Below are 22,127 nucleotides of genomic sequence, written 5' to 3'. Positions count from 1 at the left end.
CGCCCGCCAACGACGTAAGTAGCCCCACCAACGACGTAAGTAGCCCCGCCGACGAAGTAAGTAGCCCTGCCGACGAAGTAAGTAGCCCTGCCACCACTGGCACAGCTCGCATCACTGACCCGGCATGCCGGGGCTGGCGAAGCAAGGTGTCCCAACAGCCCAGGGACGCAAGCCACCACTCTGCGGTTTCTCTTGATCTGGTTTAATTTTGTTCCTTATATTTTGTCCCATCCCCAGCAGAAAGCTGAAAAGCTCTGAGATCGATACGTATTTCAATTTTTAGCTGTGGCATTTAGGCCTTCTTTGCGCTGCTTACGTGGATTTTATGGTGTTTCCACTACCCCAGTCAACAAATCCGGGGTGCACAGATTCTTCCAGCTAACAAGAAAATGCGTCTGTGTTTACAGTCTTGCATGTTCAAGGTCACAGTGGAATTTGGCAGGAAAAGCCTGCAGTGTAGGTTAAAACTTCACTCCCTGACACCTGCTAGCAGGCAGCACTGCTTGCAAGCCATGAGAAGCCTGATCAAAAATCCACGGAGGTCACTGGAGAGCTTCTGTCTGATTTCAGTGACTTTGGCTCAGATCATTTAAGACCAGGGATCGCCCTCTCATGTACACGGCGAAACGGTTGTGTGTAAATTCTGCCCCTGGCTGGGGCACTGGTTGTCTGTGAGGACTGTATGAGCAGCCACAAAGTGTCTCTGTTCTCCTTGAACTGCCAAGGGAAACAAAGAGGGGATGTGGGAAAAGCCAGCATTTTTGCCCTGCCAACCTTAAAGGCATGATGCTTTGAGAGAGTGAAGCATGACAGATAAGCAAGTACTGCATTACAAAATATTTACCATAGATACTCATAATTGACAGAGATCTGTAATAAATATTAATACATAAAAAGCTGTTGTGTTTTCCTCTATAGCTGAATGTAGCATGCGAACAGCATGGGTGAGAACAAAGGAATATAAAATAGAGAAAAGGTTGTGTTGTTTGCTGTGTGTAGTTTGGAAACTCATTTGTTTTTATCAGTAACATTCTGTGCGGTTTTCTTTTTATGACTCGATACCGTGTTTAAGAGTTGCATATGTGTCATTTTTTAATTGGGGCAATGACATTTGACATTCATGCCAAGCTGCACTTTGATGCAGTTGTAATAACAAACCAGTGTTAGAAATCTGTCCCAATTTGCTGCTGCTTAACATTTTGCCCTGTGCCTGAAATTGGAGCTACACAGTTAGAAACTTTCAGCCATGAACAGCACCTATCGGTTCAGGTCGTATGACAGCTGTAGGGGTCTGCTCCCGAGCATCCAGCTTCAGAACCAGCCTCAGTTGAGAGAACAATCTAAAAATACACGTTGTCACCATTAAGATTTATGTTGCTCTCGTCGTGGTTTGATTCTCTTCAAATACGTACTGTTAAGTACGTTACAGCAAAGCAAAGGCCGTTCTCGCTACATCTGAATGCCAGTGAGGGTTACATATATGCTTCTGTATGTGTTACATCTCTATGTGTATTACTCAAGAGCAGCGAGTAATCAGTGAGTCTGTAAACTAATGTATATAAAATTTAAGTATTGTTTGTGATCTGTTAAAGGGCAGTCATGGAAATAATCCAGTGAGCAGTTTTACAGTTAAAAATGTAAATGCCAAAATTCATTGGCAAACATTTTTTTCATTGTGTAGCAAGGATTTGAGGCAGGATTCAAATAAATGTCTGTAGAGACATTTACGTAAAAAATGTTGAGGAGAAAGAGAGCTTATATTTTTTCTTCTCTAATGACTCTCCCCTCCTTTTCTTCCCCGTGAGGAAACAAATATGTATTATCTTAATATTGTAATTGTAAGGGGTAATTCAATGACTAGTCCAACAGAAGCGTACTAGTCAGCCAAATGGTTATTTTTCTTTATTGTTATCTATTGAAAATTATATTGTTTCCCAGCTACTTCATCTATCCATATCCTAATCTTATCTACTATTCCTCAAACACAAATCTTTCACTGCTGGGTCTTGGAAAATTTTAAAGAATTAAGGGGAGTTTGCAGAAGATCAGTAAAATGGCACTTTACGGAGGCTACTAAAACCTTTTTCCTATATTGAAGATAATAGGAAAGTGAAAGTGAAGTAAAGCTAAGTAGATACAGCAGTTATTGACCTGAGTCTGTATTAAGTCTTAAAAAACAGCCCTTAAAGGTTAACTCAGTTGTTAAACCTGAAGCCTAATTTACAGAAATCAAAATGAAATCCATAACTAGTATGAATAAAACAAGCGGCATACAAGAAAAATAATGGTAAAGCAGTCCTGTACAATCAGCTACAACTGGTGGTACCGGGTTGATGAACACCGCGTAAGAAACCACTGAATTTGTGCATACATCTTATTTTGGCTGAGGTTCATTATTCATCAGCTGCTTCCATTTCTATGCCTCTGCAAGTGCAGGAAGACAAACAATTCAACCAAAGTCTATTTGCTTTTGTTGTGGCTTTAGCCATGACTCTTTTTTTCCAAATACAAAACGCAGAGAAACTTTCTGTCATCAAACATTTTTTTTTCCCCAGCATAATTTTTTTGCATATGTAAAGTGTTTATGCCTGAATTTTCTATAAAATTACAGTAAATGACTTATTCATCAAACAGATTTCTAAGTGGAACATGGGTGCCACCATCTTGGATCTGAGAGAGACTGTCCGTAATAATGTGGCACTGTTGGTTTAGTCAAAGTGCAGTTTCTTCACACAACCTAGTTTTGTTTCTTTATGTCATTACCTCTTTGCCGACCTTAAATGGTGAAGATCCTAAACTTGCAGTTTCACTTCTGCTCTTTTTCCCTGCAGGATGGTACAGTATTTGACGGCAGGCCGATAGAATCACTGTCTCTGATAGACGCGGTGATGCCTGATGTTGTTCAGACCCGGCAGCAAGCATTCAGAGAGAAACTAGCTCAGCAACAAGCCAGTGCAGCGGCGGCAGCAGCAGCAACGGCAGCAACAGCGGGAGCAACTACGACTGCTGTTTCCCAGCAGAACACACCAAAGAACGGAGAAGCCACTGTGAATGGAGAGGAGAATGGGGCACATGCAATAAGTAAGCCAACCCATGCAGCTGCTTGCAACTACCGGGCAATTTGAGTTTCAATAATATTCTCGTACTTTGTTGGTGTCTGCAAGGCAGTAGAACTCAGAGGAATCATTTCAGGAGGGTAGGGTATTTCTAGAAAGGCTGCTGAGTAAAAATCACGTTTCACGTCACAGTGCTATGTTTTGGTGGTCTCCTCTCAGAATCCAGAAACTTCAGATATCTTCAGAATTGCAAGTAGAGGACAGTATCAAGAAGTGGAGCTGTATGCGCTCTCTCATTTTGGCCAGGCTAGGAGGGAGGTGGGTTGAGAGTCTGGGACCCACAAGCCATACCTGTGTAAATGAAGCATGGCCAGAGCATAGCCTTGAGCAGTAACTATCCTATGATCATCCATAGCCTTGGCGTGGTCCTTGGCACAGTTTGGACTATACCAGCTATCCATTCTTGAACAGCATTGCCAAGCACGGGATAGGGACTCACATGTGCCAAGGACTGTTCCCAGCAGACAACTTGGATGCAGCCAGCCCGTCTTGAAGGCACAGAGGAAAGAGTTCCTCGCCTTTTTATTTAATAGCACATGCTTAGTCATACAGTCCACTGCAGATCTCTAATTGAATGTCTTGCCTTCCCAAGATTTCCTTAGTCTGTGGGAACAGTCAGTTCTCAAGAGCTCTGAATTCACCTTTGTTTATTGGTGACGGTGGGAGGCGGCGCTCCTATCTTAGACATCTAAAGTCAGGCATATAAAACAAGGAGTCGACATACCTGCTTGTGTAACTACATCTTGACAACTGTGCTAACATTGTGGGGCAGATACGATTAATGGTTCAGGTTTCTGTGTGCAAGCTGTATTAGGGCACTGGCTAACTTCTGACATGAGACCTTAATGCCTGATTGCCTTCTGAGGAAATTCTAGAGGAACACGCATGGCAGGCTTTGTAGGAAGCCCCAAGAGCTCTTTGGCTTAGACAGGTAACAGGTCAGGACTATAGTCATGTAACACATTTTATTTGATCTGCAGAGGAGATACCTTTATCAGTATCCATCTTCTCTTTGATCTGAATAGATTCCTCTGTGGGTCGGTCAGTGAGAAAAATGCTTTCAAACCAGGTTTTTCTTCAGAGAATTCCAGTTAGACAGGATAGTTTCCCCTAATAAAACTGAAGTTATTTAAATTACATTTTTCATTTAAGAAAGCAATTGTAGAAAAGTTCTGGAAAAATTTGAAAATATTAATCTGCTTTTTGACTACAGATTGCTTAGGTTTTACTTCCAACTGACCTTTTGTTTTGAAATTGAATTTATTTCATATGTGAAGGGGTGCAGACAGAAATGAAAACACTTTTAAATGTATCAAACACTGACATTTTGTTTGTTGACACTTTCCTTCAGCTGATTTGTGAAAATTTGGGGGGAACATCTTCCTGTGTCAGGACCAAAAAAACCAAATTCTTAAGGTAGAAAATTGATTATCAGTTCATCACTAATACAGAACCACTCAGACTTATTTCCTTCTGATCTGAAGAAACACTCATAATATGGTATTAATAAAAGAAAAGCCTTGCAGATCAGTTCAGATGTATGACCACACTCTAAGTCTTGATGCTCAGATCTGCCATTTTATTATTAAAAAATAATAATTCTCTCAGCAGTTTTTAATAGAAGGATTTTCATGAACAGTTGCAGACCTTCCTTGGAGAGTTGAGGAGGAGAAGTCCTGTATGACTTAATATCATCCAATAGCTCTGTCTGGAGCAGGATGCCAGAACATGATACCGTGTTGTCCAGTAAAATTTCACAGGGGTAGGATATGTGTCAGTGAATGAGATTCTACCAGACAGCAAATTTCAAAGCATTACTGTGGCTAAGCAGCCTACCAGGCAGACAAGTTAACTGAGCAGCGGCAATGGGAAGACAGAAAGTCCTTGAGGAGTAGCTGGGCAGCTGGCATGTGTTGTTGTCAGCTGCTCTTGTGCCAGGTGGTCATCCTGGGTGAAGAGGTGAGCTCGGCAATTTAAGGAGAAGGAGGCTTTGGAGAGAAGCTGCTGAGAAACCCAGGGATAGCCCACTCTCTGATCTGTGTGCCTCCCTTGCCTTGGGAGGACTATAACCTTTCTGTCTGAGGCAGTCAGAGGATATCAGCAAGGGGACGTAGCGCAACTCAGATGCGGATTATACAGGGGAGATGCACACAGAACTGCAAAACTGGCATTCTCACCCTCGAACAGACCTGTTTAAATAAACTCCAAGAGATCTGCCTCCATAATTATCAGAAACCACTAGAAATAAAGACTAACAAATCTAGCTGGCAGTTTACTGGCTGGGTCTGATTAACACTTACAATTGTATTTCCCTCTTTTGTAGTATAGTTAGAAAAATATAGTTACATTAATGAAATAGCAAAAGGGTCATACCCTTCCTTTTCATTGCTTATGCAGGGCAAACTGTATATCCAGCCTTAGCTTTTCCCTTATCACCACATTCAGAGAGTCTATTTAGTCGAGGATAGACTTAGGCAAAGGGTCTGGCAAGAGCTTAGCTTAGGACAAAAGGTTTAGGGTAGGATTGGACAAAAGTTTAGGATAGGATGTAAAATAGGTAAGGTGAAAGCTGGGAGAGCGGCTGGGTGGAAAAGACCGCGGATACAAAAGGTGTGAGAAACTTCCCAAACCTTCATTTTCACTGTTGTTGGATTCCGCAGAACTGGCATATAGTGGGATGGGTTTGGATAGTGTGCTAGTCCTTAGTCATAACTGTCATAAAAAAGCAGGATGGGGGGAGCAGGTGAAAGAGGTGTCTTTGGGAAGTTACCTAGTTTGCATTTATTCTGACATGGAGTTCTCCCTGACACTGTAAGTCTTCCCAAAAAAGTGTTAATATATTTAATATATTTTTGTATGTGGTGTTATCAATATAATAGGATAAGGTGATTTGATTTAAGAAGGGGAGGGAAGAGACAGAAAAAAATCTAACAATAACAACAGTTTGAGGTGCAGATTCAAATACTAAATAAATAAAATCACTGCCTTCTCTTGCTGCTTCCTGAGTAGTGTTTTCAGCTTTGGGTCACATTAAAAATTAGTAGAAAAAATAAAAATTGGCATGTAGAAATGGAGCCAAACTTTGGATTGTTTTCCAACTCAAATATTTTTAGTGTCGTTTGTTTCATTATATTTGCAAGGATTGGCTTGGGTTGAAGAAAAATAAAGCTCTGGAAAAAAGACTGAGCCCAGTTCATTTATTATAACTACAGCCGTAAAGAACAACTTCAGTGAAAGCCCTGTCAAAGATTTAAGTGAAAAAACACATTTCCTAAGAAAAGACAGGGTTAGCACTGCTAAGATCTTAAAAATACATCTTTTTTTAATTTGGAGGAAATAGAGTTAATATTACTCACTGGTATGTTAGAGTTATATTTTTTTTAAAAAAGCTTCATCATAATAGTTTGGGGGAATATGACTTCTAATTTCCAGTGATGGGGTTTTTAATACGTTTGAGGAAAAAAATTAGAATAATATAGCGTAGACTTAACCAAAGATTCTCTGGCCTTTGGAAAATGGTTACCATTTGGGCAGAGTCCTCCACTATGTGACCTGCAGAGTTCTGTTTTTCACCTATGAGGGTCTGTTGGACTCGGTAGAACTGTCCTCTCTTTCAGAGACACCCTCAGAAGCATTCTTTGTGCAAATGAGGTCTTAACCGAGAGCTTTCTACTCTGAAGATGCTTTAAGAAAAAAGAAGCCTATTCTTGATGGTTACTGTATCTTACCTATTTATTTTCATTCTCCATGCACATTGTGGCTGCATCCATAGGAAAGCCAAATTTTCACGAGACAGGGCTCGCAAGAGCTCCTGCTGTGTAAGGAGCTCAGCACTCTTACGAGGGTGCTGTCTTGTCCTCAGGGGTTGCCGCAGTTCTTTGTTGTTACCATAATCGTATCCGTTTTATACTGCTAGTGTCTATCTGAATCTGAGAAGAGCCTGAAGCAGCAGCAGAGACGCACGAACTGTCCCGTTTGTTCAACAGGGCATTTTAATTTTTGTGTTTAACAGTAACGCTAAATATGAACGTTCCTGACTACTGGTGAAAATAGGAAGAAAACACATACAATGTGAGCATTTGCGAACGATTTCTGAAAGACTCCTCATCTTTCCCTCCCTTTTCTCCTGAACCACCAAAGCTATAGTGTCAAAATCATTACTGGAAGACAATAGAAAATAATCCTGCGGGTATTTCATTGCTCCCAGAGGCCAGTCTTGCATGTACTAATGCAGGTATCAGCCGATCAAGGTTTCTTTTTCACAGCATGACTATTTGTGGGTTTTTTTCATAGCAGTTAATAACATTCAGAGTGTGTATCTAGGTTCCTCCATCTGGCCATGTACAAACGAAACATATTTCTAAGTATCAGATGGCCTTGCTCTGATAGCACCTTGTGACTCTGGGACCTTGGAGTAATGCTGTTTCTAAGCTGTCATTTGGTTTTATTTGAGAGTGAAAAGCAGCTCTGCCTTTAGAGCCAGGCAGGTAACAGTAGGATCGTATATAGTAAGAGTAGCATCTCATTTAAATTTTTCAAATTATAGCACTTGAAAGCTCTTCTTGATTTACCCCCAGCTTCCAACTCACACTGTGAACAGGACACAGATGAATGTGTAGCCATTACCATGCTGCTGTTTTTCTCATGAAAATATGCTTTCAACCTGGTGATTCTGTGCTGTGCTGAGAAATAGAGGATTGCAAGTTCTAGACTCGTATCTTCTGATGGGTTTTAATAGTGCTTTGCTCATCATTGCCCTGATTGCTGAGAATAACATATCAAAGTTCCCAGCTGCTAGTGTCAGGCTAAATCTCGAATACTAGTATATCTTGACAGTATTAATTTTAGCAGTTATACACATAGGGAATTATCAAGCACAGTGCTTAAACAGGGACTCAGCATAGGTGTAGATTTTACAAATAGGCATTTGTAATATGTTTAGTTTTATGCAACAAGTCCATAAGTAATAAGTGTAGTTAAAAATACAGATACTTTGAATTAGAAATGTGAGCTGTGAAACCACTGTTAGTTGTTTTCTGATTTTGCTACTCAGTGCTATGCTACTCGTTGAATTACATGCGAATTCCATTCCATTCCAACTATGGCATAGGTATGGCACAGACATAGTTAATAGGGTACCTAAACCAAACATGCAATGAGAAGTGCTACTTGTGTGACTCAGCATAAATTAGGCAGAGCAGAACAGGGTATTTGAAAGCCTGGGTAAGGGTAGAAATCTGGAGATCTTCCTTCCGATGGCAGTTGTGCAACGTTACAGTCTGTTTTGCCAGTCGATGGGCAATAGCTCAGCAGAGCTTGAGTATCAGGACAGATGGCTGATTTTAAATGCCATAAACATGTGGCAATAAAGGAGCATAATTATTCCACTTGTGAACCTATAGATCTCCATATGTGATTAAAGAATGACTAACTAAAAGACTTAACCCAGGAAGAGAACTTGCGTTTTGATCAATCAGAGCAGATCGGCTGGCCAAGGCATTGATTAGATAACACGAGGTTGCCTTTCCCCCAGCCTGCCAGCTGTCTGCTCTTGGATATGCTTTCTGCGAAATGGGCCACACTTCTGTGTGTAACATCTGCTGTTTCAGTGTGTTACCTGTCCTTGGTTGGTGTCTTGTTCGCAGAGGATAATAATCTTGCATTGCTGCCAGGAAGCGTAGTTTGAGCCGAATGAGGAAGATTTGTACTGAAGCAATGAAAATCTGGAGTGAAAACATTGTTCATGATGCAAATTGGAATGAATTGCTGCCACTAAGAGGAATTCATCATTTTAAATTAACTTTTTTTTCCTTAAGGAAATGAAAGAGCTTTATAAAACAAAGTTACTTAGACTGCAGTCTAAAGAACCCCAGAATTACAGTATGAAGGTTAAGTATATCTGTGCCTCAGTTGGTACCTTTACATATATTTTGATATCCTTGGTAAGGTGATCACTCACTGTTCCCCTGCTGTGCTCAGGGAATTAAGTCCTTACTTGGTATATTCTTCATCTGCGAGTAGCGCACATATTACTTACAGGACGTTGTGTAAGAAAAAGTATGTGCTGTGTGTTACTTTTTTAAAAAAACAGCATAAAGCTTTTCTCAAACCTGGCAGTCTGCTACTTTAATAAATCTGTAAGTCATTTTTAACGAAGCCAGCTTTAAAAAAAAACTATACTGAAATAAATGCTAACTATTTTTTGGAAGAAAAGCTACGTGCATTTATACAAAATATTTTGGGAAGCTCTACATTTTGAGGAAATACCATAAATTTGAATCATCATAGGGAACAAAATAGAATAATATGGTCAGTGACACAACACAGAATATTATTTGTAGTGTATACGTTGCTGTAAGCTTTAGGCCATGGGTAGCCTAAAGTCTTTTAAAGCAGACCTAACAGCATCTTGCAAACTACTTATTCTGATATATCTCCTTACAGATAATCATTCAAAGCCAATGGAAATTGACGGGGATGTTGAAATTCCTCCTAACAAAGCAACAGTCCTTCGGGGTCATGAATCAGAGGTGTTCATCTGTGCCTGGAACCCTGTCAGTGACCTGCTAGCATCTGGGTAAGACAATGACTGAAACCAGCTGCTGCAATTAGAATGTATTTAGAGATGCAAGAACTTGCAAGTGTATACTAGAGAAGAATGAGTATTCTTTTCACTGTTTTTTCAGCCTGAAGGTGGTTTTTTCAGCAGTACTGTACCTATGTAGCAGTTAAGTAATTATAAGGTGACGCAGAATATGAAGCATTTGCACATTTAAGATGTGCACTCTGTGGCCCTGAACACACATACATTTTTTTAAAGGTTTTTAAAATAGCTATGGGTAATTCTCAGGGTATTTGAAGTTCATGTAATCTACTGCTCTTGGTTCACATTGGTGTCTCAGAAAGTTTGGCATCCATGTTTTCTTTTTAAAAGCATGGAGAGACTAAATCAGAGTTCTCTCTGGCTATGTCTGCGTTAGCGTGGTGCACAAACAGGAGTAGATCTGTAGAGCAACACTATTGTGTGAGGACCTTATGTCACCACTGTTTATATGGGGGGGGGCTTCAGGCTGGACCTAGTTTTGTCCGATGAGCTGAACATTAAGGAGTGGTTTGAGGGCATATTTTGGTTGAGTGTCATTGGAAAGGAGTCTAGTTTGTGTTCTGCAGGCCTGCTCAGCAATGGCAACCAAAGCATGGTAAGTGGGACAGTCAGGAGACTGACTTACAAAAAAGCGCTTTTGATCCAAACAAAAATGCTAACGTAAACACACCCCAAGAGCTATATACAGACACTGTTGGAATCTGTGTTTGTTCATGCTTAAAGTTAAACCTTAAAATGAAGGCTAAATTTGAGAAGTCTAGCTGGGAGCGTGGAGGAAAGCTGATACACGTTAGAGATAAATGGGTCTTCATCACTTAAAGTTGCTTAGCAGTATCAGAACACATTTCTTACAAGGAAGAGGAGAGTCCCTTTTTTATTTCCAGCTTTTTGCAAGATCATCAGAATAGTCATCTTCTCTCTGTTGACTTAACACATGAAAACAAGGAATTAGAGTGCAAATAGGAAACAATAAATAGGAGAAATAAATACCAGGTTCGATAAACAGCACAAGATCTCTACAAGAGTAAAGACTGAAGTTTCCAAAGAATAATTTCAGACAACAAACTGGATTTTTAGAAAACTAAATCCTGCTGAATATGCTTCATTTCTGTAATGTCCAGGCCTGATCGTACTTTTAGCATCTGTAGCACTAAGTATCTTCTTTTACTAATTTTAAGTGGATATAGTGATAGAATTTGCAAAAACTGTATGTAGGGTTTGGGGATGAAAAACTTGGGGTTTCAGCTCTTTTTTTTCCATAGGCTCAGTGGGTCTTCTGGTTTGTGATAGGGTCCCTGGGTGATCCCATGATAGACAAGAGCAGTAATAGCAGCCACGCTCCTATGCCATGCATTTGCTTTATTTTCTGCTAACCGTATTCCTCTACCCACTCAGTTTTGTAGCATCTCAGGTGATACTGCATGGCAGTATTACTTATCCCTAGCAAATGATTATTATTAAGAAGGGAAGTCCTGATCATTAAGGTCAGTCTCCAGTTAAAACAGGCAAGTATAAAACAGTTATTTCACACAGATTGTCCCTTCCCAGCATACATATGAGTGAGCCATAAAAAGAGATTTATTTAATGTATAAATAAATAAAAATTAGGATTGACAAATGTGGAAGAACTGTAACATATGATACTCCTTAATCGTCCCAGCTGAAATTCGAGAGGATCTTTCCAAGGAAAAATAAGTGGATCAAGGGAAGGCAAAGACTCTGTGATGTGCAGGAAATGTTACTGCCTCCATAATGATTTGTAGATCAACATCAAATGATCCTGAACAAACACGCTCCTGTACTACTCCTCTAACTTTTCAGTGTATGCCTAAATGCTTTGACTACCCATAGATGTTAAATCATGGCCTAGCAGTGAAGAAAACCTCAAAAACTAAGAAGAATTTAGTTAACCTCATTAAATTGTTTTCATGGTTGTTTCTTATTAAAGATGAAAATCTAGAGAAGGTTTCGTAAAATCTGGAAGAGCTTTCCGGCAGTGGAGACAAGCTGAATTAGAATTTCACAGGCTGTCTTGAGAAAAATAGCTCTCATATTTAGGATCATTCAAATAAAGGGACTGTATTTGTTGATACAATAGATCTCCTTTAGCCCTGTCATCCTAAAAAATATACTGTTTAATAGTAAACTTATCCATTATGGTATTTATTTGAATTCTATGGAGAACAGTCTGCAGGTGATTAGCACACCCACGTTATTATCTAAAGGACAATCGGTGGGGCGAAAGGATACCATACAGAATTATTCTTTAGGGACACCTGGTGGCGCCTGAGGTGAAGTGAAGATGCTGCTTTATTCTGGAGAATATCTGCACAGCTGAAATTAGGCATCTGCTCAAGTGCTCTGTCCCTCTGCAGGTACCTACATCTCTCAACTCATTACATAGGGAGTCAAGTATAGGTGCTCAGACCTCAGCTGTTGGCTTTAGCATCGGTAACTCCTTCCCGGTATCTGAGTCACCGCTCTGCCAGTGCTTGCCGTACTTGACTGCTTCCCTAGGATCCGTGGTTCGGAGTCCTGGTGTGCACAGTTTAAATGGTGGACCATTTAATAAACCACAGTATGTACTGCAGTGACTAAGGAACCAGTGAGTGTTTAACTTTGCTGCAGGGTGCTAAGCATTGGTAGGTGGATCCCTGGGACAGTGATATCTTACACAGCTTCAGGTAAACCTGGAGGGTGATAATCAGAACCATTACTCGGAAGTCTAAGATAGAGGAGTACCATCTCACTATCCCTTCAATTAAGCTTTACCTTCAGTATAATAGGTCTTTCTTAATAAGCTTTGCTAGTGATTTTGGAAGCACATAAATACATGTGTGGTTATAAGCTTTGCTACTGATTTTGGAAGCACATAAATACGTGCGTGGTTAGAAAGTACAGTCAGGTGCTGTGTCTCATGCAGACTAATGGCAATGCAATGAAAACGCAAACAATTTAGATCCATGTGCGTCTTGATCAGATTTTAGCCTGCTCATAAGAGACAAAGTATGTGATGCAGTTAGCCTTCAGGTGATGCAGCAGTGAGTGCCTGATGAAGCTTACGTGAGTGAAATGGCATAGAATGCACAGAAGAAAATGAAACTGAAGGAAGAGAGCTGAGTGACTGATTATGCCACTGCACAAAGAAGTATTTGAGATGTCTGGTATAATAATAGTGCAAGCTATTATCTACAGGTAAACTATGTGTTACAGCACCAATTAAACAAGGGGGAGAAATTCCCCGAGATCTACAGTATGCTGCAGTTCTGTTTGTCATTTACAAAGTAATGCTTCAAAAAAGAAAACTGCAGTTAGTCTGATGCATGGACACTGAATTGTTAGATTCTGTAATAGCCATATTGTGCTGCCCAGTCCATAGTTTTCTTCTGGTTTCCCATCTGCCTGAGAGTACCCATCTGTTGTCTTCTTAAAAAAGGCATATAAAAACCTAACTATTAAATAAAGGAAATAACACATTTGTTCTGTTTATAAAGTGCCTAGCACAATCGAATCTCAATTCCTGGCAAATTATTTTCTTCAAGCCTTGTTACACAAGCAATAAATTTTTCTAACAATTAGCGGCAGTTTAGACAGCAACCTGATGTAATCTTCAAAGCACTGAAAGAATAATGCAGGTTCACAACCTAATCTGAAGCAAGCTGTGTAAGGGGATTTTCTTGTAGAATGAATTACCCTAAACCAGAGCATTGGTTTCCAGATTAGTGAGTATCCCACTGGTAGAAAGGGATTTTGATATTTGATGTCCCATCTACCAATTGCTATGATTTTTAGGGTGTGAAGGCTAGCAAAGGAATATATACTCTCTGGACTTTACAAAGGGCTATTTAAAAAAACCCCAAAAAACAGTGGAGACAGGAATTTCTCTGATCAAATAGCCAGAAAAAATATATTCTGTAGGTGCTCTTCCTCCTCCACCACACCCATAACCCTTGAAGTGGAGGATGGAGGAGACTAGGAATACCAGTAAAGGCTATCAAAGGCATGACTGTCACCAGATGCCTATGAGAAGAATGCTTAGATGTTTTGAACAGAAGCATTGTAATAGTACAGTAAAGTCCATACATACAGCCATGTAAGAGGATTAATTACCCTTTATGAAGGAAATCAACATTCCAAAACAAGTAGTTGCATACAGTGTTTTGGACAGGTTAAAAAAAAAAACCACAAAGTAGGTGCTTGGCTAAATCTCAAGATTTGGCCATTCCCGACCGTAATTCCAATTTTGCTCTTAAAAGCCAATTGTCTTCCTCTTCAAAGACTGATTTCTTCTGTGAGATGTCTTTCAATATCTGAGTTTTAATTTTATGACACATGTAAATTGTTACAGATGGTTATGTTCCCTGGGTAGTGCAGAAACCCATTACGGCTACGTCTGCATTAGTAAACTAACCATGCCTGGGAATATTCCTAGGCACTGAGGCCAACTGGCACAGAACGGCCGGTGTCTGTGCTAGCAAACTGTCCTGGCTGCCAAACAGACTGCACACTGGGAATCGTCTCTGGATGTTGTAACCACCAAGCCATGCCCAGGAGTTATTCAGAGAGAACATCAGGGCCCGGAGCAAGAGTGCTAATTAAAACAGGCCAAAATCTGGCCAGGGAATAACCTATCAGTTTTCTAGCATAGGTCATCATGGTCCAGTGACCCAGAGTGTTCCTGAACATGCTTGAATTTCCCAGTATGGAAGTGGACGGACTGTGAATGTCAAGGCTGCTAGAGCCTTGAACTCTAAAAGCTTTTCCAGTTGAATTTAGGATGTTTCTGTCAGCGTGTTCAACTGCTGCTTCCGAGAGCACGCTCCGTTCCGTTACGTCCCGCCATGCCCTTCAAGTAATTCTCGTAGCTGTGAAGCAGAGGGACCTGGCCTCATTCCCAAAATCCAACAGTAGGTATCGTTGCTTATCTTTGCTGATCTATACCAGCCTCTTTCACACAGGGGAACTTTGTCTCTTGCAGCGTGCTCCGTGCACCTTTGCCTCCCTCGTCAGCAAAATAATTAGCCACGAAAGCTGTTGTCCAAGATCTTTCAGTTATGGCTGTCTCTGTCAGAATCAAGACAGGATGTTTCTAGGCCCTCTCCTGTCATCACTGTGGGTTTTATATGATACTTTGAGTTACTGTATTTCTTGTATCAGTGGTTTAGGATCCACTGGGAATTACCTTTCTGAATAATCCCTTTGAATTACCGGGTTGAGGGGGTTGATTTCACACATCACCCCCCTAGTCAGCGCCAGGTGTTAATTCTGCTAACTGTAAGTGCTTATTCATTAGCAGGTGACTTTATTGGGGCCAGTTTCCTCATTGCATCAAATCCATTAATGCAAAGCCATCAGCTATTAGGCGAGGTCCGCTTGAATAACCTGTTGCAGGGAGCAATGTTGTAGAGTGAGTGGGACAGAGATGTCCCTCTGGATACTTCCGAGGCACTTCCCTCTACTGACTGCCTAGAAGCGTAAGTGCTTACTTTAAGAGACCTGCTTTATTAAGTAGAAGTTAGGTGTGTATATTATGAGGAGGATTTTCCTTCCCTTTATGCTTTTAATAATCTCTTTTAAAATAAACTAATCAAAAGTCTAACCTGTTTGAGCCAGAAGTATTAAATGCACATTAGCAATATTGCATACCAAAATAACACTGATTATAGGACTTGCAGCTGAAGATTAGAAATACCAAGGTTCAACAACCATCTTGGAAATTTCTTTACCCCAACTGCAGCTATTTTAACCTCCACGCTGACAGTTACGGAATGGAGATTTTATATGTCACAAATAAAATTCTGCAAACATTTGTCCATCTTGATTCATGATTATATTGGGGCTAGAGGGCATGAAATAAAATTCTTTCAGAACTAGCCTTCCTAAAATTTGGCAGTACTCTACCATAGTGCAGAACAGTATACCTATTACTCAAGTGTTCATGACTTGCATGTTGGAATGAGCTGCTTTATCATGCAGATAGAAATGCTTCTGTGGGCTAAGGAGATTAAATATCTTTCTGAATTGTGCTTGAACTATGGTCCTCTAATAAGGCAGGGTTCACTGAATCATTCAACAGAAATCGGAATACTTTCCAGAGCAGAGAATACTCTTTTTTTTTTTTTCCCAGCAACAAAAGGGAAGACACACAAATACCCCTGCCACACACTGGTAGGCTTATAAAGCCTCTCTGCAGGGACGCATAATAGCTTATGTAGCCTTAGGAAGAAGAAAATGGAAAAACAAAATTAAAATACTGGAAAATAAGATTGCCCAAGCATTGCCAGAAAACTGACTAAATAAAACTGTTGAAAAACAAAACATAACCCTTTTAGAACTAGCAAATAGGATATTGTGTTTGATAGCCAAGTGACTGAGTACTTTATTCACAGGGTCCAGTAACAAACTGGATTATTACAATAAGGGCAGGACTGGCCCAGAGTCTTATATAGTGGAGAAGCCAGCACTGAAGGGTTTTCCTACTTAGCATGTTAACCAATAACGCAAGCCTATGAAAGACTTATGTTCCCATTATTGTAAATTATCACAAGTAAAAATTTATTTTCTAGCCAATGTGCAAAATTGTTGTTCAGTTTTCCAGACCTCTGAAGAAATAAGGAGTTATATTACAGTCATAGCTCTGTATGGTGGCAAAAATTATCCTGGTGCGAATTATTTCTTAATTACTAACATGAAAGATAGGTGCCAAAAATTAAAGAATGGCTGTACAGCAGTAGCTTGCGGTTAGGCTGGCAAAGCCCTGGCCAGCCATTACATCTCAGCTTGACACAAAGGGTTCAGAGGCGATGGGGCACATTCTCCAGGCGTGCCGTGACCGAGCAGAGCTCAGAGCCACTGACACAGGCAGAGAGGTTTTTGCTTTTACAGTTGAACTGTTATTCATGTAAAATCTGGCTAAACTATTGGTAAAATAATAGACAAAGATAATCAAGTTCGATACTTGATTCGTCAATATTTGCACTCAAAGACACGTCAAGTGTTTAAAATTTGCCTGGTACTTCTAGTATAAATAATTAAAATGTTTTATTAGTAGACCAGAAGAAAAATTAATATTCTCTTGCAATGGATTTCCTTTTCAGTAAAACATGGCTTATCAAAGCAAAAATGGATCTTAGGTTTTTAGTCTTCGAAGGAAGACTTTTTCTGCTTGTTAGTGTATAGGAAAGGAAGTTTTAGTCATGACTTTAAAAAAAGAAAAAGCTAACACATCAGGTATAGCAACAATGAAATTTCATCTAGACTGTATGAATTCTTGGAAATACAAGACAGATCCTAATTCTACTCCAAGATTTTACTTACTGCATGTAAATGAAAATTGCTCTCTGGACAAAACAAGCAATCCAGGGTACTTTGATTATTTTGGCTGTTGTTGTTATTGATTGTTTAAAAAAAAGCAGCGGGGGGGGAGCAAGAGACAAATCCCAACAAACTAGAAAGCGTAGTATCTTCCACCCCGTTGCAATTGATTCTGACCTCAGAGACGTTTTTCATTGGAAGAAAGATTTATGCAAAGTGAAAATAAATATATTATTTACAAGCAGATTATGATAAACACTTTACTTCCTCCTCACAACTTTTTCTAAACAAAATCAGAGTTTCAGCCTGGAATACAAACATCTCCCTAGAAAAGATTCAGTCTATAAAAGATTAAAATCCTGATGCTGTATCTGTCTCGCTCTATTATGTCGATAGTTATTTTGCCACTTTTTCGGACAATGTGAGCTAAGCAGCCAAGCTACAGAGAGCAAAGGAGCCTGTAGACATGAATTTAAAAAATGAAATGGAAATGAATTTTAAAAATTAATTTAAACTACCTTTCTACTTTCCTAATCTTGAGGTTCTGTACCTTGATTTAATGCTGAGAAGCTGTTTTGCAAACAGCTTCTGCCAGAGGCTGTGTTCTGGTCTGTCCTGAGCAGAAGTCCCTTATGAAAGGGCCATGGCCAAACTAAAGGCGGCCTTAAGTTCACCTCCTGCTCCTGCAGTAGGTGTCAGAGGAACGCGGGCAGGACCAGGGAGGTGGCACCGCAGCACCTTTGTCGCGCTGCTCGAGGTCCCCTTCCCCGAGGCTGCTGCCAAGGCGACCCTGGAGGTCCTGCCGCGCCGTGGTCAGAGCCTACCGCGGCACCAGGGGAACGCCGGGGACTCGGCAAGCCTTTGGGAGCTACTGGGACTGGGCACGCTTTTTGTGGGCACGGCCTTTGTGTTTCTGTCTTCATTGGGGACTCCACGGCGTTACGTGTGTAATGCGCAGTTCCCCCAGACCGTCTCAGTTACGGCGATACCGACTTCAGGTAGGAACTGCAAAATGTAGAGAGCAAGCAAATGTATTTTAGGTAAAAATTCTCTGAATAAAGCAAATGATGATGTGGATGCAGATGATATGTATGATTTAAATTTGTGTTTGCATTTTTTAAAAAGTATACGGAGTGCAGGAAGGGTTGGAAAGAAAAATTACTTTTTAAAGGCTGTGATGTTCTCTCAATGAAAACAGAAATAGAGGGTTTTCATTGTTTGCTGGGTCGCCACCAAGAGGAGTTTTCATCTCTGCACAATTGCTTTTATAGATCCGGAGACTCAACGGCCAGAATATGGAATCTCAATGAAAACAGCAACAGTGGTTCCACTCAACTAGTTTTGAGGCACTGCATAAGAGAAGGAGGACACGATGTCCCCAGCAATAAGGATGTGACTTCATTGGACTGGAATGTAAGCTAACTTCTAAGACTGTGCATGGTTTTTAACTGTCTAAATTTAATTCAGAGGCTATTACAGCTGCTGCTCCATATCTTTTATATCTGAGGTGACCAGAGCTCTGTCCTAACCTACTGACCTCTTGTTTCAAATACTCATAATAGGCTGAACTTTCCCCTACACGCTATAATTTTCCAGGGCTGTTGCCATCTTCAAGCTTAATAACGATGTATTTATATCTCTATTTTAGGAGCATGGGTAAAAATAAACTTGGCTAACTTTAAGAATGAAGATTAAACAAGCAATCTATGTAGTAGTGAAGCCTGATTAATAATGTATCTGCATTTCATAGTTACTTTATTTTGGCATGTAAGGAGATACAAGCACCAGCAAAGCTTTTTCCGAAGTTGGACTATCAAGACCCTCTTTCATTTGAATTATGCTGTGCATAGCAAAACATGTTCACATTATTGTCTTTGTCTTGGTAGGCACATGCGTAGTCATTCTCTCTTTACCTACCCACCTTCTGGGTGGAACTGTCTTGCCCGATCCCTTTTTTACTTTCATCCTGCAAAACCTTCTATCTTAGATAATACAGTCCTGCACAGAGAAGACTGAAGTGAGTAGAGAGACAGGTATTGTTAAGAATCCCCAGTGTCTGGGCAGTGTCTTTGGGCAGCTTTAAGGCTGCTTCATGTCTCCTTTCTGCCACCAAGCATTGTAAAAAGAACTTACAACACCTTGCAGGAACCTTAATTAATTTTGAGATCACTTGCATTCTTTCTGTTTTGCTGATATTAGTACAGACAGAGTGATCACATTAGTCTTGTTTTCATAGGAAAACAGATTAAAAATTAAGTACCAGAAAGGATTCTCAGCGGTTACATACAGTCTCAGTTGCTGGCCAGAGACCAAGATTCGATTAATCTTTATGGCAATATTATTGTCCTTCAGGTGAGCTAGGTGCTTCACAAAAGTAAAAGATAAGGCCACTGCACAAATCAGCTTCCCCTATGTATTTTATACTTGACACAATGCAAGAAGTTGGTGAATAGTACAGAAAGCAGAGGTAGGTTAACAAAGCAATTAAAGGTAAAACACAAGAATGTTCATTACTTGTTTCCTGTGGATGTCACAGTGAAGAAAAATAGTTGGGAAAAACTGAATTGAGTAGTAGGAAAAGAGTAATTGAAAGAGGAAAACACGCAAAGGTGCAGAACAGTTATGAGAAAAGTTGTCCAAAACATATAGGGCATCCTCTAGTATTTCCTGTAGTAGTTCCTTGCCTTTACAGACCTAACTGATCACTGATACTTCACTTGCATTGTGCTAGTACTTAATGTAAGGAAATGTGCCTAATTTAAAGTGCTTCCAACTTACTTAAAGTTTTCCAAAGAATGTGAATTACCACCAACAAATTTGGATAAAGTACATCTAGTCCCTGAGCTTTCCTTCCCTTTTCTCTGTTTGCTTGTATCACCTTTGTTCTCATCAGTGGTCCCAATAAGTGTGTATCACAGTGAAGTTGGCTTAGGTTTTGATATTTTTCCCCCTACATCGTTATACATTTGAGTTAAATCTACAACTGCTCTGACTCACTGCTTTTGGAGGGTTGGAGCGGACATACGTTTCAAAGGATTATTTTATGCTTTTTCCTAATTTTCTATTCATGATACTAGAAATGCCGTCTGCCTTTATTGTGTATTTAGAACCACAATATTAATCATATTTCACTGTGAAAATTTCACACTGGTGATATTAAATTGGTTCTTCTCTGGTTTATGTGATTCATGTTATAATAAGAAACCTTATTTCTAAAGGCCATATTCAGATCATGTCCTTTGGTACCAAGGGTAGGATTCAACTCCCTTAGATTTAACCATCTGAACAAGTCACCTAGACTCCTTCTAAGTCAGCAGAGAGACATGTGCCTTTGTGGTGGTCTGGGCAGAAGTCTAAAGCAAATGGGATCATGAATTACACTCCAGAGGTGTGTGATGCTCTTAGTTATAGAGGGAGACTAGGTTACTCTCCTAAACTAACTCCCAACTTCTGGATGTCTGGAGATAAATAGGGTGAATCTCACTCCTAATCCAGGTGCTAAAATGTTAAAGACTAAATGCCCAGGTCTAACAGTACCTGTCTCACCAGATTGCGGAGTCAAGTTCCTTTTTAATTACTCTCATTCTGGCCCAATAACTCTAGTATCGTTGGCTGCACGGGAGATATATCCTTCAGTGAAGGTCTTCCTTCAGCAGAACCCATGTAATTTGCTGATGACAGTTTCTGGGCTTTCTTTCTCCTAATTGGGACCCGTGAATCCAACTTTTCTCAGGCTATCCATCATGGTACTATGCCTCTGAGCATGTGTGGGAGTCTGTGTTCAGACAAGTAGGAAGCAGCTGCTTTGGTGGTAGGTAGCATTTGAGGTGTTAACCGTGAGTGTAGGTGGCTTAGGTGTTCAGGTCCTTCTTTCAAGTATCGGTGCCAGAATTTCACTGAACTGGGATTTAAACAGGATTTAGATGATCTGTTGATGTTTTATAGGCTTTTTATGTCTAAGAAGTAGTATCTGTTTGTTATCTGGAAGAATTCCATAGAATTTGTTACATCTTGTTTTCTTGTTCTAATCCTTTTGATTAAATGACTCGTATCTGATGGTGTATTCCAGTATTTCACAGTATGTTAGGGGTTTTTATTTCCTCTTTGCTGTCTGCAGTAATAACCTTTAGTTTAAATCATAGTATAATCTGTCTCAATGTGTGGACTCAGATTTCCTATAAATCACAATGCACAAACCTTTAAAAAGAAAGAAAAGAAAAGGAAGGCAAAGGATAAGGTTGGTTGAAACAGATTTCCTCTAGTATCGACCTTTGCCATTTGTATATATCCCAACAGAGTGATGGAACACTATTGGCTACAGGCTCGTATGATGGTTTTGCAAGAATATGGACAGAAGATGGTAAGTCAAACAGCATTTACTGTTCTTAAGCACCAAACAGCAGTGAACTGTAATTTGGCTAATTTGTAAACAATTTGTAATAGTAACCTTTTCTTTATTCCAGGTAACCTTGCAAGCACCTTAGGTCAACATAAAGGTCCAATATTTGCCCTGAAATGGAACAAAAAGGGGAATTATATTTTAAGTGCTGGTGTTGATAAAGTGAGTTTTAAAAATACATTATTCTAACATAAAAATGTGCTGATTCAGTGAGCTTGTGCTGCTGAATTCCATAAGATTATTTTCTTCTCCTCCAGGCATCCTGGAGAGTTTACTTTTCTTTAATATGTTTTAGTGTGTGTTGATTACATTTTTGAGGCTGCATAAATGTGTACTATTTTTATGTAAAAGATTGTACTTTAAAAAAACCAACTCCATTTGCCCCCTGTGTAAAATTGCATCTTAAACGTGTCTCAGTTAAGGAAAGAACTGCTTCCAGTACTTACGGTTGTAGTTTTATCAACTATTTCCAGGAAGGAAGTGATCTTAAAGACAGTGCACCTTTTAGCTCATCTAATTATTGAAACACTTTTATTTGAATGAAATATATATGGCTTCCTATGCAAATATGCAAAAAAAAGGTAGTTCTGAACTCAAAATCCAGCAAAACGTAGTTACAGCTGAGTGCATATTAGAGATTAAAATGAACAGATGACCGATGATGATGAGCACAAATGCATTAAAACTGAAACTG

General features: G+C 39.9%; 1 protein-coding gene across 7 annotated transcripts in view; it reads left to right on the top strand.

The window, feature by feature from the left end:
• TBL1X (transducin beta like 1 X-linked) overlaps window positions 1-22,127 on the top strand; it is a 203,517-nt gene that overhangs the window by 163,972 nt on the left and 17,418 nt on the right. For all 7 annotated transcript variants that reach the window (XM_052773754.1, XM_052773755.1, XM_052773751.1 and 4 more), the window contains 5 exons: window positions 2,832-3,081; window positions 9,561-9,693; window positions 18,306-18,447; window positions 21,331-21,394; window positions 21,498-21,595. In XM_052773754.1, coding sequence (XP_052629714.1) covers window positions 2,832-3,081; window positions 9,561-9,693; window positions 18,306-18,447; window positions 21,331-21,394; window positions 21,498-21,595 — 687 coding nt within the window. The remainder of the gene's footprint in view (window positions 1-2,831; window positions 3,082-9,560; window positions 9,694-18,305; window positions 18,448-21,330; window positions 21,395-21,497; window positions 21,596-22,127) is intronic.

Source organism: Harpia harpyja, chromosome 22 (assembly GCF_026419915.1).
Source record: "Harpia harpyja isolate bHarHar1 chromosome 22, bHarHar1 primary haplotype, whole genome shotgun sequence".
In the NCBI taxonomy this organism is placed as follows: Eukaryota; Metazoa; Chordata; class Aves; order Accipitriformes; family Accipitridae; genus Harpia; species Harpia harpyja.
The sequence above is the reverse complement of the archived record's forward strand: the minus strand, read 5'-3'. Positions and strand labels throughout refer to the sequence as shown.